Genomic DNA, 13,784 nt, shown 5'->3' with positions numbered 1-13,784 from the left:
CTACCTTGAGGAATAGATTCTCTAAATATTTCTTTTTGTTAGGTAAAGTATTATTCCTGGGCTGGTGATGTAATTCAGAGTGTTTGGCTGGTGTCCCCTGCCCTCTACACTGTATAAAACCAGGAGCGGTGGTGCATACCTATAATCCCGGCACCCGGTAGGTAGGGGCAGAAAAGTCCAGGTCATCCTTGGCTATATAGTGAGTTCAAGGCTAGTCTGGGCTACATAAAACCCTGTCTCAAAAAATAATGTTGGGGGCTGGAGAGATGGCTTAGTGGTTCAGGTGATTGCCTATGAAGTCTAAGGACCCATGTAAGCCAGATGCAAAAACGTAAGGTCGCACATGTATACGAGATGGTACATGCATCTGGAGTTCAAGTACAGTGGCTGGAGACCCTGGTGCACCAATTCTCTTATCTCGCTTACTCTCGCTCTCATTAAAAAAAGAACGACCAGTCTGTCAGGTTTGCCTGAAATAAATAAAATAATGTTGGGCTAGAAAAATGGCTTAGCAGTTAAAGAGATTTCCTGCAAAGCCTATGGACCCAGGTTTGATTTCCCAGTACTCACATAAGCCAGATACACATGGTGGCTTGTGCATCTGGAGTTTGTTTGCAGTGGCAAGAGGCTCTGGAGCATCCATTCTCTCTCTCTGCCCCTCTCCCCCATCAAATAAATAAATAAAAATAAAATACTAAAAAATGGTGTTGGGCTGAAGAAATGGATAGCTCAGCAGTTAGGGCACCTGCTTGCAGAGCCTAAGGATGTGAGTTTCATTCCCCAGCCCAGTACCCACATAAAGCCAAATTAACAAAGTGGCACAAGCATCTGGAGTCCATTTGTAGTGACTGGAAGCCCTGGTACACCCATTCTCTCTGTCTGTCTCTGTTGGCAAATAAATAAATACAAATAAAGAAGTAATGCTAAAACAGTTTAAAGAGTAATAGCATTAGGGGTTGGAGAGATAGTTCAGTAGTGAAAGGTACTTGCTTGTAAAGCCTGAAAGCCTGGCAGCCCGGGTTTGATTCCTCGGTACTCACATAAAGCCAGATGCACACAGTAGTAGTCTGGCATTTGTTGACAGTGGCAGCAGGCCCTGGCATGCCCATACTGATTCTGTTTGTGTTTGCCTCTTTCTTTCTCTGCCAAATAAAAATATTAAAATAAAATAAAAAATAATAATGTTTAAAAAAGTATTACTCTTTGTTTAAAAAGGTATTTATGGGCTGGAGAGGTTGCTTAGTGGTTATAAAGTGCTTGCCTGTGAAACCTAAGAACCCAGGTTTGACTCCCCAGAACCCATGTAAGACAGACACAGAAGGTGATTCATGTGCACAAGGTCACATGAAGGTGGTGCATGCGTCTGGAGTTTGACTGCAGCGACTAGAGGCCTTAGCATGCACGTTCTTTCTCACTCAAAAAACTTTTTTTTTTAAGATACTCATTTTACTATCCCAGAATTTTAATCTCATTCACATAAACTTAGGTTGTTATTTGAAACAACCAACCAACAAAAAAAACCACATTAGGAACTAGAGTCCACGATGGTGCATCTTTTCACATAGCTAATAATTCTGTTCTTTTTTTTTTTTTTTTTTTTTTTTTTTTTTTTTTAAATTTTTATTTATTTGAGAGTGACAGACACAGAGAGAAAGACAGATAGAGGGAGAGAGAGAGAATCGGCGCGCCAGGGCTTCCAGCCTCTGTAAACGAACTCCAGACGCGTGCGCCCCCTTGTGCATCTGGCTAACGTGGGACCTGGGGAACCGAGCCTCGAACCGGGGTCCTTAGGCTTCACAGGCAAGCGCTTAACCGCTAAGCCATCTCTCCAGCCCATAATTCTGTTCTTAACTGTACTTCTTTACTGCTGTTGTTGAGCCTAGAACTTGCTACGTAGACCAGGCTAGGCCAGGGTAGCCTCCAACCCGTGTCAATCCTCCTGCCGCCCAAGTGCTGGGATTGCAGACTTGCTTCATCACACGCAGAACTTAGCTGTGTTTTTCATTCTTGTTTAAGTTTCTATGACATTCCATGTAGTAGCAACGAACATTCCCAGTGAGGGCAAAGAATGAAGATGATGACCTAGGATAACATTCAGTGGATTATGAAAAGCAGCCATTTAAATGCCATTCTGTGTTTGCGTAATTGTCTTTAGAAGTCTGTCTTCCCCCAGTTCTATTGTCTGGCTCCTGCTAAGGAGCCTGCAGACCCACATGAAGCTTCCCTGGGGTGGGGACGAGGCATGCAGTGGCCTTCTACCTTGTTTTTCGGTGCAGTGGACACCCTGTGCTGTTTCTGATGACCAGCACCCACACTCCATGGCCTCTCTTCCTTTCAGGGCCATTGATGGGATTTCACCCCAATGAGTACCTTACACTCCCCCCAGCTGGATACCAGGTCTTTTACTTGTGTTTGTAGTGGATTTGGAAAATAAGAAGAAACCTATTCTTGGGCAGCGAGAGGAAGTATGACAACATTTTAGTGAATAATCCCGATTGTCACTTTTAAAAATGCTTGATTTAATTTTTGTGAGCATTGGTGTGAGTGCGTGGATGTACACGTGCCCTTGGGTATTTTTGTTTCTTTTAGTTGTTGTTTTGGTTTTGCTTTTTTAGGAACTCCATCCTTGGCTGCCCTGCCTGGCATTGTCTCATGTGGGCACTTGGAACTGAATTCAGGCCCTCGGGTTTATGAAGCAGACTCTACCCACTGAGCTACTGCTCCCCAGCTCCTGATTGTCAATTTTTTTTTTCTCCCAGACTACTTTGTTTGACAATAGATATCAAATCTCACTGGAGTGCTTCTTCCCCCAAATTGCCATGTGTAAGAGAAATTACAAGCTTTCTCCTAGCTTCAAGCATGCCCCGTGTGATGTCACGTGTGTCATTTTTATATTACAAAACTACATGAGCCAGGTGGTGAGTGACAGCTGATCGTGGGTGGACCTCTTCCCTTCAGCATGGCTTGTGCTTCCGTGCACAGAGGACCTCTAAATGACATGACATAGAGCCTCTACAAAACCGCTCGGGGTAGCAGTCTAGAATCTTCTCCCAGTATCTCATAAGTGAGTGTATCGTTGGACCAAGCAGTCCTCAGATGCAGCGTTTCACACATGCAGATATTTATAATTGAGCTTTAATGAGTATTGTATTTGGCTTGCCCCTCCCCCCCCCCGAAGGTCAGCAAAGGCAGCCTGCAAAGATTTTAAGATGATGTGAATTGTCTGGAGGGTGATGGAGGGTTAGTGTGGGTTTGGTAGATAAATGGTTTTAATGCACCCATAGCCTCCCGTACTTGGGCGGTGAGGGGCACTCAGCATGTGAGCCTTTCGCTGGTTCACCGTGAAGTTAGCAGGTCATTGGTAAATGGATGGTGTCAAGGCTTCAGAAAGCCGAAAAATGGGGAGTGTTCCATTTGGTGGCGGTGACATTTCAGAATTCTTCAGATGGACACGGAAATTACTGTTGAAAACTGTCAGGGCTTCTAAAGTTTGTTCTTACATATCTAAGTGGCTATCATTTCAGCATCAGAATAATGTCACACTGTGTGGGCACTTGCCTGTACATGTTGGTGTGCACATCAGCGTGGAGCCACGGTAGGGTGGCCTGGCTCACTTCATCTGTTGTGTTGGGTGTTGTGTTGGGTGCTGAGGATGTGGCGGTGAACAAAGCTGATACATTTCTTGTCCCCTGTGTCTCCTCACTACGGCACACGGGCAGTCTCAGCATAGTGGCTTTGGAGGGATTGGAGGCATCCTTCTCTCAGAGGGACCAGAACAGGCTTTCTGGATAAATAGATGTTTAGGCAAAGATCTGAGGGAGGAGTAAGGGTTAGTAAAGCAAACCAGAGGAGATGGAAAAGCAAGAAGGGAGGGGCTAGTAAAAATGTGAAGAAGCCAGACGTGGTGGCACACGCCTTTAATCTAAGTGCTGGGAAGAACAAGGTAGGAGGATTGCTGTCTGTGAGTTCGAGGTCACTCTGAGACTGTGTAGTGAATTCCAGGTCAGCCTGAGCTAGAGCCAGACCCTACCTTGAAAAATAAATGAACACACAAACACTGTGAAGGAGTCCATGAGAGCTGGCATCTGAAACACTTGGAGGCCAAGTGGCTGCGTTTGGGACGAAAACCTAGTGATACCCCTGGGCTTCTTTCTCGTGTGCAAAAAGAGGGCATTAAAACAGAAGTTCGCAGGCCCGACGGTGTAGCTCAGTTGGTAGAATATTTGCCTAGCACGCACTACGCCTTGGGTTTGATCCCTAGTACTGCATAAGCTAAGCATGGTGGCACCCATCTGTACTCCTAGGACTTGGAGCGTGGATGTAAGAGGAAGTTTAGGAGTTCAAGACTAGCCTCGGCTACATAGTGAATTTGAGGCCAGTCTGGGTTAATTAAGACACTCCCGTGTGTGTGTGTGTGTTTTCAAAGGACCCCCTGACATGAATAGTAGAACATGGCTTGTTCATTTTCTATGTTTTTTGGAGAATTTTTTTCTTCAATTTTGTCTTCTCTGGCCCCTCTGTCCATGTTGGTGCACTTTTCTTTCTGATGGTTTTGGTACTTAATAAAAGTAAGTGTGTAAGTATTGGCCCATGAAAAACATAATTAGCAGTTCTATCCAGTGACCTGACAAGGAATGCATTCCAAAGTCTGGAAAAGAGATTCTGATAATCCTCCAACACAGGCTGGAAACTTTAGTTACAGGAGCTCCACTGAAAACCAGGCCCCTTGCTGCTTAAAGGAGTATCAGTTTATTTACTTACTCATTCACCTATCTGCTTATTTACTTAGTGTTTTTTTCTTTTTGATGTATTTGACACAGACAGAGAGAAACAGAGAGAGAAAGAGAGAATGAGCACCCCAGGGCCTTCAGCCACTGCAAACAAACTGCAGACGCATGTGCCACCTTGTGCATCTGCCTTATGTGGGTCCTGGGGAATCAAGCCTGGGTCCTTTTGCTTCACAGGCAAGCATCTTTACCACTAAGCCATCTTCTCCAGCCCAACTTAGTGTATTTTTAAATATTCTCTTGGTTTATGAGAGACACACACACACAGAAAGAGAATGGGTGTGCCAGGGGCTCTTATCTTCTGCAGACGAATTTCATACGCATGTACCACCTTGTGCATCTGGCTTACGTGAGTCCTAGGAGATTGAACCTGGGTCCTTGGGCTCCACAGGCAAGTGCCTTAACTGCTAAGCCATCTCTCAAACCCTTACTTAGTGTTTTGACATAGGGTCTCATGCTACAGCTCAGGTCTGCAACTCACGAAATAAATAGTTCAGGCTAGCTTTGAAATCCTGGCAATCCTCTTCTCTCACTCTCCCAAGTGCTGCGATACAGACATGAACCATCAGGTATCTTGTCTAAAGTGAGAGGTTTTATCCTCCTCACAAAAGACTTCTTTGTTTTTGACATACATCATTCCTGTGTTTCTCAGCTCTTCTTACACTTGACTACGTGCATGAGACAATCAGGGATAATACTGCGCAAATCAGCTGCTGGCTCACCTGCAGGCTTTCCCAGGCACCTTTTCCAATAGCTAAAGCCCAAGGGCAATGGAACACACACTGGGCGAAGAGTCCTAAGGGACTGTTGGCTGTTTCTAGTTACTGCAAGTGTCCTGGGGGGTTCCTGAGATTCAGCCAGAAATGGATTGATTCTAAGCCACTACAGAAGGGTTCTGACTTGTTCTTGAGCTCCCCCAGGTGGCCCAGTGAAAATTTTAACTTTAAGATAATGACAAAGAGAAGGACAGTTTTATTGAAAACATCACAAATCACCAGTTTATCTTACTAGGAAATATGGAGAAACAAAAGCAGTGGGGAAAGTATTGTTCTATAAGGAACTAAGTATTTTATTTTTAAAATTATATATTTTCAGGCAGAGAGAGAGAGAGAGAGAGAGAGAGAGAGTATGAATGGATACACATGGGCCTCCTGCCACTGCAAATTCCAGATGCATGCATCACTTTGCACATCTGGCTGTACATGGGTACTGGGAAATTGAATCCAGGCCATCAGGCTTTGCAAGCAAGCACTTGTAATTGATGGCTAGGCCATCTCCCCAGCCCAGGAAATAAATATTTTAAAAGGAGTCCTATGTACTTGGAGCTGAGTGGTGTGTGAATGCACCTTAAGTTAATATGACTTTGTTAATCTTGTCTAGCAATTTTGGGCACACTTGAAGCTGAAAAAGACAGAAGAAAATCTGGGCTGTCATCCCGAGTTCAGTTTCGAAACCAAGGCTCGGAGCCCAGGTATACCCGAGAGCTGACGCTGAGCAGGCAGAGGCAGCCAGTGTGCATGGAGGAGACCCTCTGGCTGCAGGTGAGCTGGCGTGTGGCGGTCACCTCAGCTGCCCGTCCGTCAGTGCATTGCCATTGCTTTGGAGGGTTCCCAGTTGCATTCTGACCACACTTAGCTGTGATACTGTACTCTTGGCAGGAAAGCATTAGAGACAAACTGCGTCCCATCCCCATAACCGCTTCAGTAGAGATCCAAGAGCCCAGCTCTCGTCGGCGAGTGAATTCTCTTCCAGAAATGCTTCCCATCCTGAATTCAAATGAACCCACTATGGTCCAGACAGACGTAAGTCATGCAGACCTTTGTTTCGCCCTTGTTTGTCACATTATGACATTGGATCGGATACTTCTGAGGGCAGTGGAAGTAGAGACTTACTTTGATTATTTGCTCCTTTGTCTGAGCACTTCTCTCTTTATACATAATTGGTCTGAGGAGAATGCTTATCAAACTAGCTGTGAGAATATAAACATAGGACATATATTGAATACCCAGAGAGTATGTGTCTTCATTGTTTTTGGTCCTTGGAGCTTATTAAAACTTCAGTTGACAGTGTTTATATATCTAGCATTGTTTCTCTTGTAGCTGATGCATTGCATTTCATCACTGCAAATGGTAAAATATAGAAAAAAAAAACGGTTACTAGAACATAAAAATCAAATGTATGTCAAAGCTCAGCAAAGCAAAAATATTAGCACTGAAATAATCATTTACTGCTTAATGTAGCCTTGGTCATCTTAGGGGAAAAAAATTGCATTACGTGGCTTGGTGGATACCTTATGTGAGGTTGGATCAGTTTTCTAAGGCTCAGAAAGCATGGTTGAAATGCAAGACTGTGACATCTTGATCTCACATTATTATTAATTATTGTTATCATTATTAATTATGGGCCTCGTGAATGCTAAGCACGTGTGCTACCACGGAGCTACAGTCGTAGCCACAGCCCCTTGATCTGGCATTATGTATGTACTGTCAGGACCTAGTTGCTGATGGAGTGAGCTCTCTGAGCTGCCGGCACTGATATTTGACCCATGGAGCTTTGCATAAGGAAGTACTCTCTCCTTTCCATAAGGGAATTGATGCCCAAATCTTCCGTCTGTCCATTGCTTTGGTCCCCACATAGAATTCTGTACCCTTTTGTCTGCTTTGTGTTCTGTGATGTTATTCACTGTTACCATGTTAAAGTTTCTTGTGCACAGCTCCAGAGCCAAGTTCAACATAATAGAAAACGAGATTGTATTCTTGACTATTAAGTGGTGTCATGGCCAAGTGCATTGCTGAAGGTCATGTTAGATACTCTGTGCTATTTGTTTTTCTCATCTTAAATTCCCTACTTCCTAACCTATACAATGGGGTTCATAATAATGGTATGTACACAGAGGTCTGTGGTGAGGATTAAATGAGTTACAGCAAACATGTAAATCAGGTGTTAGCTTGCAACAGGGCATTACTGATTATTGTCACAGTAGCCCTATAAAGTTTAGGTGGTGATAAGCATAGATGACTCATGATGAGACACACCTACCTAGTCTCTGGAAAGTTAAGTGACTTGCCTGAAGCTATACAGCCAAGCAAGTGGCAGAGACAAATTTGGAACACATTCTGTGTGGCTTCAGGGCAGACCAACTATTACAACCAGTGTCTTGAGACCCTGGTCAAAATGTCTGGATAAAGGACAAAGCAAGAGCCAGACGATGGCAAAATAGGAAAGTTTTCACAGGGCAAAGGGCTATTGAAGCCTCTAGACCTCTCTGCTTCTGTTTCCTTACAGGTACATTTCTTAAAAGAAGGATGTGGAGATGACAATATATGTAACAGCAACCTTAAACTAGAATATAAATTCTGTACCCGAGAAGGAAACCAAGACAAATTTTCCTATCTTCCAATGTAAGAATAACTCTGTAGCAATAGCAGAAATGATTCTGGTTCTAGGTGGCTTTTTGTTAAAGAAAAGATTCCTGAACATGCATTGAGAACGTTCTCTTTCTCTTTGTTGTTTTTAATAGTCAAAAGGGCATTCCAGAACTGGTTCTGAAAGACCAGAAGGATATTGCTCTGGAAATAACGGTGACAAACAACCCGTCTGATCCGAGAAATCCCACAAAGGATGGTGATGATGCACATGAGGCTAAACTCATCGCGGCCTTTCCTGACACGCTGACGTACTCCGCGTATCGAGAACTGAGGGCTTTCCCTGTGAGTGCTTTCAGATCCACTGGGAGGGAAAAGCCAAGACCAAGACCATGTGTCACGTGAGCAGACTGTGATCTGATGCCTTTTTCTGCTGTAGGAGAAACAGCTGAGCTGTGTTGCCAACCAGAATGGCTCCCAAGCGGACTGTGAGCTTGGAAATCCTTTCAAAAGAAATTCCAGTGTAGGTGATGCCTTTTCATATGGGATTTCACAGTTCTCAGTAGCAGTGTTGCACCCCTTAGCTGGGTCCTGTGTTAACCGCTATTTTATTTTACTTCTTTTTAGGTTACTTTTTATCTGGTTTTAAGTACAACTGAGGTCACCTTTGATACCACAGATCTGGACATTAACCTGAAGTTGGAAACGTAAGAATCACTCTAACCCTCCCAGTCAGTTATTTCCTGAAAACCCTGTCAGCCAATGAAAGAGGCGTAATTGTAATGAGAAAACTGAATGTTCAAATAAAACCCCATTGTTTCCTTTTCATTTGCAGAACAAGCAATCAAGATAATTTGGCTCCAATTACAGCTAAAGCAAAAGTGGTTATTGAACTGCTTTTATCGGTCTCTGGGTAAGTGTTTGTGTTGAGCATAACAAATCAATGTTTGAAAGAACCATTTATAATTCTCACTAAAACGGGTGTTTTTTTAATTTAACAGAGTTGCCAAACCTTCCCAGGTGTATTTTGGAGGTTCAGTTGTTGGTGAGCAAGCTATGAAATCTGAAGATGAAGTGGGTAGTTTAATAGAGTATGAATTCAGGGTAAGTTGGAGCAATAGGTCTTGAATATGCAATATTGATGTAGTCTTCAGTATGAAGTTTTAACAACAAGCACTCATGAGCATTATACATAAATAGCATTCAGTTGAAAATGTGTTTGCCAGGTTTTAAACAATGTACAAAACTTTATCCTCCTGAGTAGAGAAAAGCTGTCACTCAACTGAGACCTTTTTTTTTTTTTTCGGCATCTTCTTGGGCTTTCTCTTTTTCTTATTAGAGAGTGGTAATGTGTCGATGGTGTAGAGACAAAGTCATTCTGCACTTTTCCCCCAAGTCTATACAATGAAGAAAAAGCTCAGAGTATTTTCTGGTTGACCCTAGGACATGTGACTCTTTCTTCTTCCATTACAAAGTCATCTTTTCCTACTGCTCGTGGTTTAAAAAAAAAAAAAAAAAAAAAAAAAAGACTAAGATTTGTTTCCCTTTCACAAGCCCAGTTCTGTGATGGTGAGTGTAGACTTGGCATATGCCAATACAGAAGGCAGATGAAGCTGGGCGTGGTGGCACATGCCTTTAATCCCAGCACTCGGGAGGCAGTAGTAGCAGGATCGCCGTGAGGTCGAGGCCACCCTGAGACTACACAGTGAATTCCAGGTCAGCCTGGGCTAGAGTGAGACCCTACCTTGAAAAACAAACAAACAAACAAACAAAACAACAACAAAAAAAGAAGGCTCACAGCAGGCAGTCACAGCGACTGTCCACTTACTTGAATAAATGTAAACACGGTGTGTGATGTCCATTTGTGGGTTCGGGCTTGTGTGTTATAAAATTGCACCCCTGAAAGCCTGCTAAGTCTCAGGTGAATATCTGGGGCCCTGCCCTGACTGGGCAGACTGAAGAGGCCGGGATTCCCTCTCCGTGTCTCTTAGCATCACAGATGTGGCCCTGCTGAGCCCGGAAGTGATGGCATGTAGGTATAGGTCTGGCGGATGGGTAGGCGGTAGGCTCCGGTGCAGTCCTCCACCACATGTCAGCTCTTAATCTTGGCTGTAGGAAGCACCCCATTCCCAGAGCTGTCATGTGGGTTTCCAGGCTCCTCGGGGGGACAGAGGCAGAGGCAGCTTCTTTTTCACAGATGATAGCTCTCCCAGAAGCAAATTACTGATGCCACTGCCTTGACGCAGGCTTTGTCATCTGCCAAGCAGGGTGGCCACATAGCCTTTGGCAAATGACACAGGTCTTTTCCCTGGCACTGTTGAGAACATGGTACATTGGCATGGCCAATTCTGTTCTATATGATAGTCCTGGATTGAATTAGCAATTCTTTCTCTTTGAATTTTTTTTCTTTTTTTATGGACAAGAATTTTTTTAAAGAGAGAGAGAGAGAGTGTGTGTGTGTGTGTGTGTGTGTGTGTGGGTGGGTGTGTCAGAGCTGGCAGTGGGCACAGGTGGAGGTCAGAGGGCAGCCTCACATGTCGGTCCTAGCCTTCTACCTTGTTTGAAGCAGGCTCTCTCTTGATATTCTCTGCTTTATGTAGCAGGCTCGCTGGTCTTTGACCTTCTGGATTCTCCTGTCTTGTGGTAGATGTGCTGGGATTACAGACACGTGTGTTATGCCTTTGGCTTCATGTGGGTTCTAGGGATACAATCTTGGGTTATCAGGCCTGTGTAGCAAACACTTTACTTATTGAGCCATCTCTATGGGGAGATGGCTAATTTGAACTTCCTGTCCATGGTTCATGTTTGGAGCAGGACTATGCTGGATTATTTTAGCTTCATTCTTAGGTAATAATAGCAGCTGTTACTTAATTTTACATTCAAAGGATTGTGTTTCCATCATATGTATTTATTTTCTAACAGGTGATTAACTTAGGTAAACCTCTTAAAAACCTCGGCACAGCAACCTTGAATATAGAGTGGCCAAAAGAAATCAGCAATGGCAAATGGTTGCTTTACTTGGTGAAAGTAGAATCCAAAGGTTTGGAACAGATTGTTTGTGAGCCACACAAAGAAATCAACTTCCTGCGCCTGAAGGTATGTTACCGAGTTTACCTGGTGTCTCCAAAGTGGAATAGGAGAGACTCATTGAGAGGAAATCATTACTGCTACAAAAGCGGCCTTTGGGGCATGTTGACTTTTCCTTTGGCTGTCACAGTTCCCTTTGATAGCTGAGTAACCAAGCCCGGCTGAAGCATTTTATTGATAAATGACCATTATGTTGCATAAGCAGAATCATTCTGTTTGCTGGGACAAATGGCATTTTTAAAAGGTTTTTTTGATCCAATAGAATATGTAAGGAGGACTGGCATGGGCTCATGGGATATACCAGCAAGAGTTAATTCCAAATAGGATCATTACAAACACATTGCAGAGGAAGGAGGATCACTGTGAGTTCAAGGCCACCCTGAGACTACATATGTGAATTCTAGGTCAGCCTGGGCTAGAGGGAGACTCTACCTTAAAAAAAAAAAAAAAAAAAAAGATTTGGACAATAGAAATTGATCTTGAAATCTTTCATGCTTTTTAAAAATAATTTTGGGCTGGAGAGATGGCTTAGCAGTTAAGTGCTTGTCTGTGAAGCCTCAAGACCCCGGTTCGAGGCTCGACTCCCCAGGACCCACGTTAGCCAGATGCATAAGGGCGCATGTGTCTGGAGTTCCTTTTTCAGTGGCTGGAGGCCCTGGCGCACTCATTCTCTCTCCCTCTGTCTCTCTCTCTCTTTATCTCTCAAATAAATAAATAAATAATTTTTATTTTTATTTATTTATTTGACAGAGAAAGAGTGGGGGGAAGAGAGAATGGGTGCAACAAGGCCTCTAGCCCCTGCAAACGAACTCCAGATGTTTGCCCCCCCCTTGTGCATCTGGCTAATGTGGGTCCTGGGGAATCGAACCTGGGTCCTTTAGTTTTGCTGGCAAATGCCTTAACCACTAAGCCATCCCTCCAGCCCTCTTTCATGCTTTTTTTTTTTTTAAGAGGAGGCATGTGTATATGTGTGTAGTGTGCACATACATGTATGCTTATTCTGATGTGTGGAGTATGCCTGCGTGTGGAGGCCGGAGGTCAAGGTCAGGTTTTTTCCTCAACTGTCCTCCACCTTCTAATTTGAGACAGGGTCTATCACTGAACCTGGAGCTCACTAACCTGACTAGACTTGCTAGCCAGCAAGCCCCAGGGATCTTCCTGTCTCCTCCTTCCCAGCCCTGGGCTCAGAGGCAAATGTTGCCATTCTTGGCTTTTGTGTGGGTACAAGGATCTGAACTCCAGTTTTTAGGCTTGATGACAAGCCATCTCCCCATTTGTCTGTTCATTTTTTTTTTTTTTTTTTAATTTGAGAGCGACAGACACAGAGAGAAAGACAGAGGGAGAGAGAGAGAATGGGCGCTCCAGGGCTTCCAGCCTCTGCAAACGAACTCCAGACGCGTGCGCCCCCTTGTGCATCTGGCTAACGTGGGACCTGGGGAACCGAGCCTCGAACCGGGGTCCTTAGGCTTCACAGGCAAGCGCTTAACCGCTAAGCCATCTCTCCAGCCCTGTTCATATTTTTTAATAGTAAATTTTTATTAAGTATTTACTGTCTGGGCACCATAGTAAGCACATTGTTTGCATTTTCTAATTTAATTAGTTATTTTGCTATTATCCTCACAGATGTGGTCACTTTGGGAATTTTCTTTTATATAATTTATTTACTTGAGAAAAGGAATGAGAGAGAATGGGCGCACCAGTTGCAGCAAATGAACTCCAGATGCATGTGCTATCTTGTGCATCTGGCTTACATGGGTCCTGGGGAATTGAACCTTTAGATTTGCAGGCAAGTGCCTTAACCATAAGCCATTTCTCTAACCTGGGAATTTTCTTAAAATTGCTCAGCTGTTAAGAAGCAAGTAGAGGGGCTGGAGAGATGGCTTAGCAGTTAAGCGCTTGCCTGTGAAGCTGAAGGACCCCGGTTTGAGGTTTGACTCCCAGGACCCACATTAGCCAGATGCACAAGGGGGGTGCATGCATCTAGAGTTCGTTTGCAGAGGCTGGAGGCCCTGGCACGCCCATTCTTTCTTTGTCTATCTCTCTTCTCTATCTCTTTCTCTCTGTGTGCTTGCAAATAAAATAAAAAAAAATTAAAATTAAAAAAGAAGAAATTAGAACCTGGAAAGCCCCAGTGGTGACTTACATTCCATTGCTGCAGTCTTGTGTTGTCCAAGCAGAGCTTATTATTATTATTATTATTATTATTATTATTATTAGAGAGAGAGAGGCAGATAGTGAATGGGCACTCCACGACCTCTAGCCACTGCAAATGAACACCAGATGTATGTGCCACTATGCGCATCTGGCTTGACGTAGGTACTGGGGAATTGAACCTAGGTCTTTAGGCTTTGCAGGCAAGTGCCTTAACGGCTAAGCCATCTCTCCTGTCCTGTTTATTTTAAATAAGGTAACGAATACGGCTGGTGTTCATAATTGGAGACTTAATGCATGCCCCTTTACTTGGGCAACTTTATTTCTTCCTCTAATTAAAGGTTGATTATCTCATGCCAACCATCCAAAAAAAAAGAAAAAAATCCAAACTGTT

The 13,784-nt window shown here is 43.8% G+C and overlaps 1 protein-coding gene across 6 annotated transcripts in view; it reads left to right on the top strand.

The window, feature by feature from the left end:
• Itga6 (integrin subunit alpha 6) overlaps positions 1-13,784 on the top strand; it is a 96,641-nt gene that overhangs the window by 66,173 nt on the left and 16,684 nt on the right. For all 6 annotated transcript variants that reach the window (XM_045146974.1, XM_045146973.1, XM_045146978.1 and 3 more), the window contains 9 exons: positions 6,168-6,328; positions 6,446-6,589; positions 8,073-8,188; positions 8,308-8,497; positions 8,592-8,675; positions 8,780-8,859; positions 8,988-9,065; positions 9,154-9,256; positions 11,075-11,248. In XM_045146974.1, the coding sequence (XP_045002909.1) occupies positions 6,168-6,328; positions 6,446-6,589; positions 8,073-8,188; positions 8,308-8,497; positions 8,592-8,675; positions 8,780-8,859; positions 8,988-9,065; positions 9,154-9,256; positions 11,075-11,248 (1,130 nt within the window). The remainder of the gene's footprint in view (positions 1-6,167; positions 6,329-6,445; positions 6,590-8,072; positions 8,189-8,307; positions 8,498-8,591; positions 8,676-8,779; positions 8,860-8,987; positions 9,066-9,153; positions 9,257-11,074; positions 11,249-13,784) is intronic.

The sequence above is a fragment of the Jaculus jaculus genome, chromosome 4, assembly GCF_020740685.1.
Source record: "Jaculus jaculus isolate mJacJac1 chromosome 4, mJacJac1.mat.Y.cur, whole genome shotgun sequence".
Taxonomy (NCBI): Eukaryota; Metazoa; Chordata; class Mammalia; order Rodentia; family Dipodidae; genus Jaculus; species Jaculus jaculus.
Note: the sequence above shows the minus strand (reverse complement) of the source record. Positions and strands in the feature narration are given on the sequence as shown.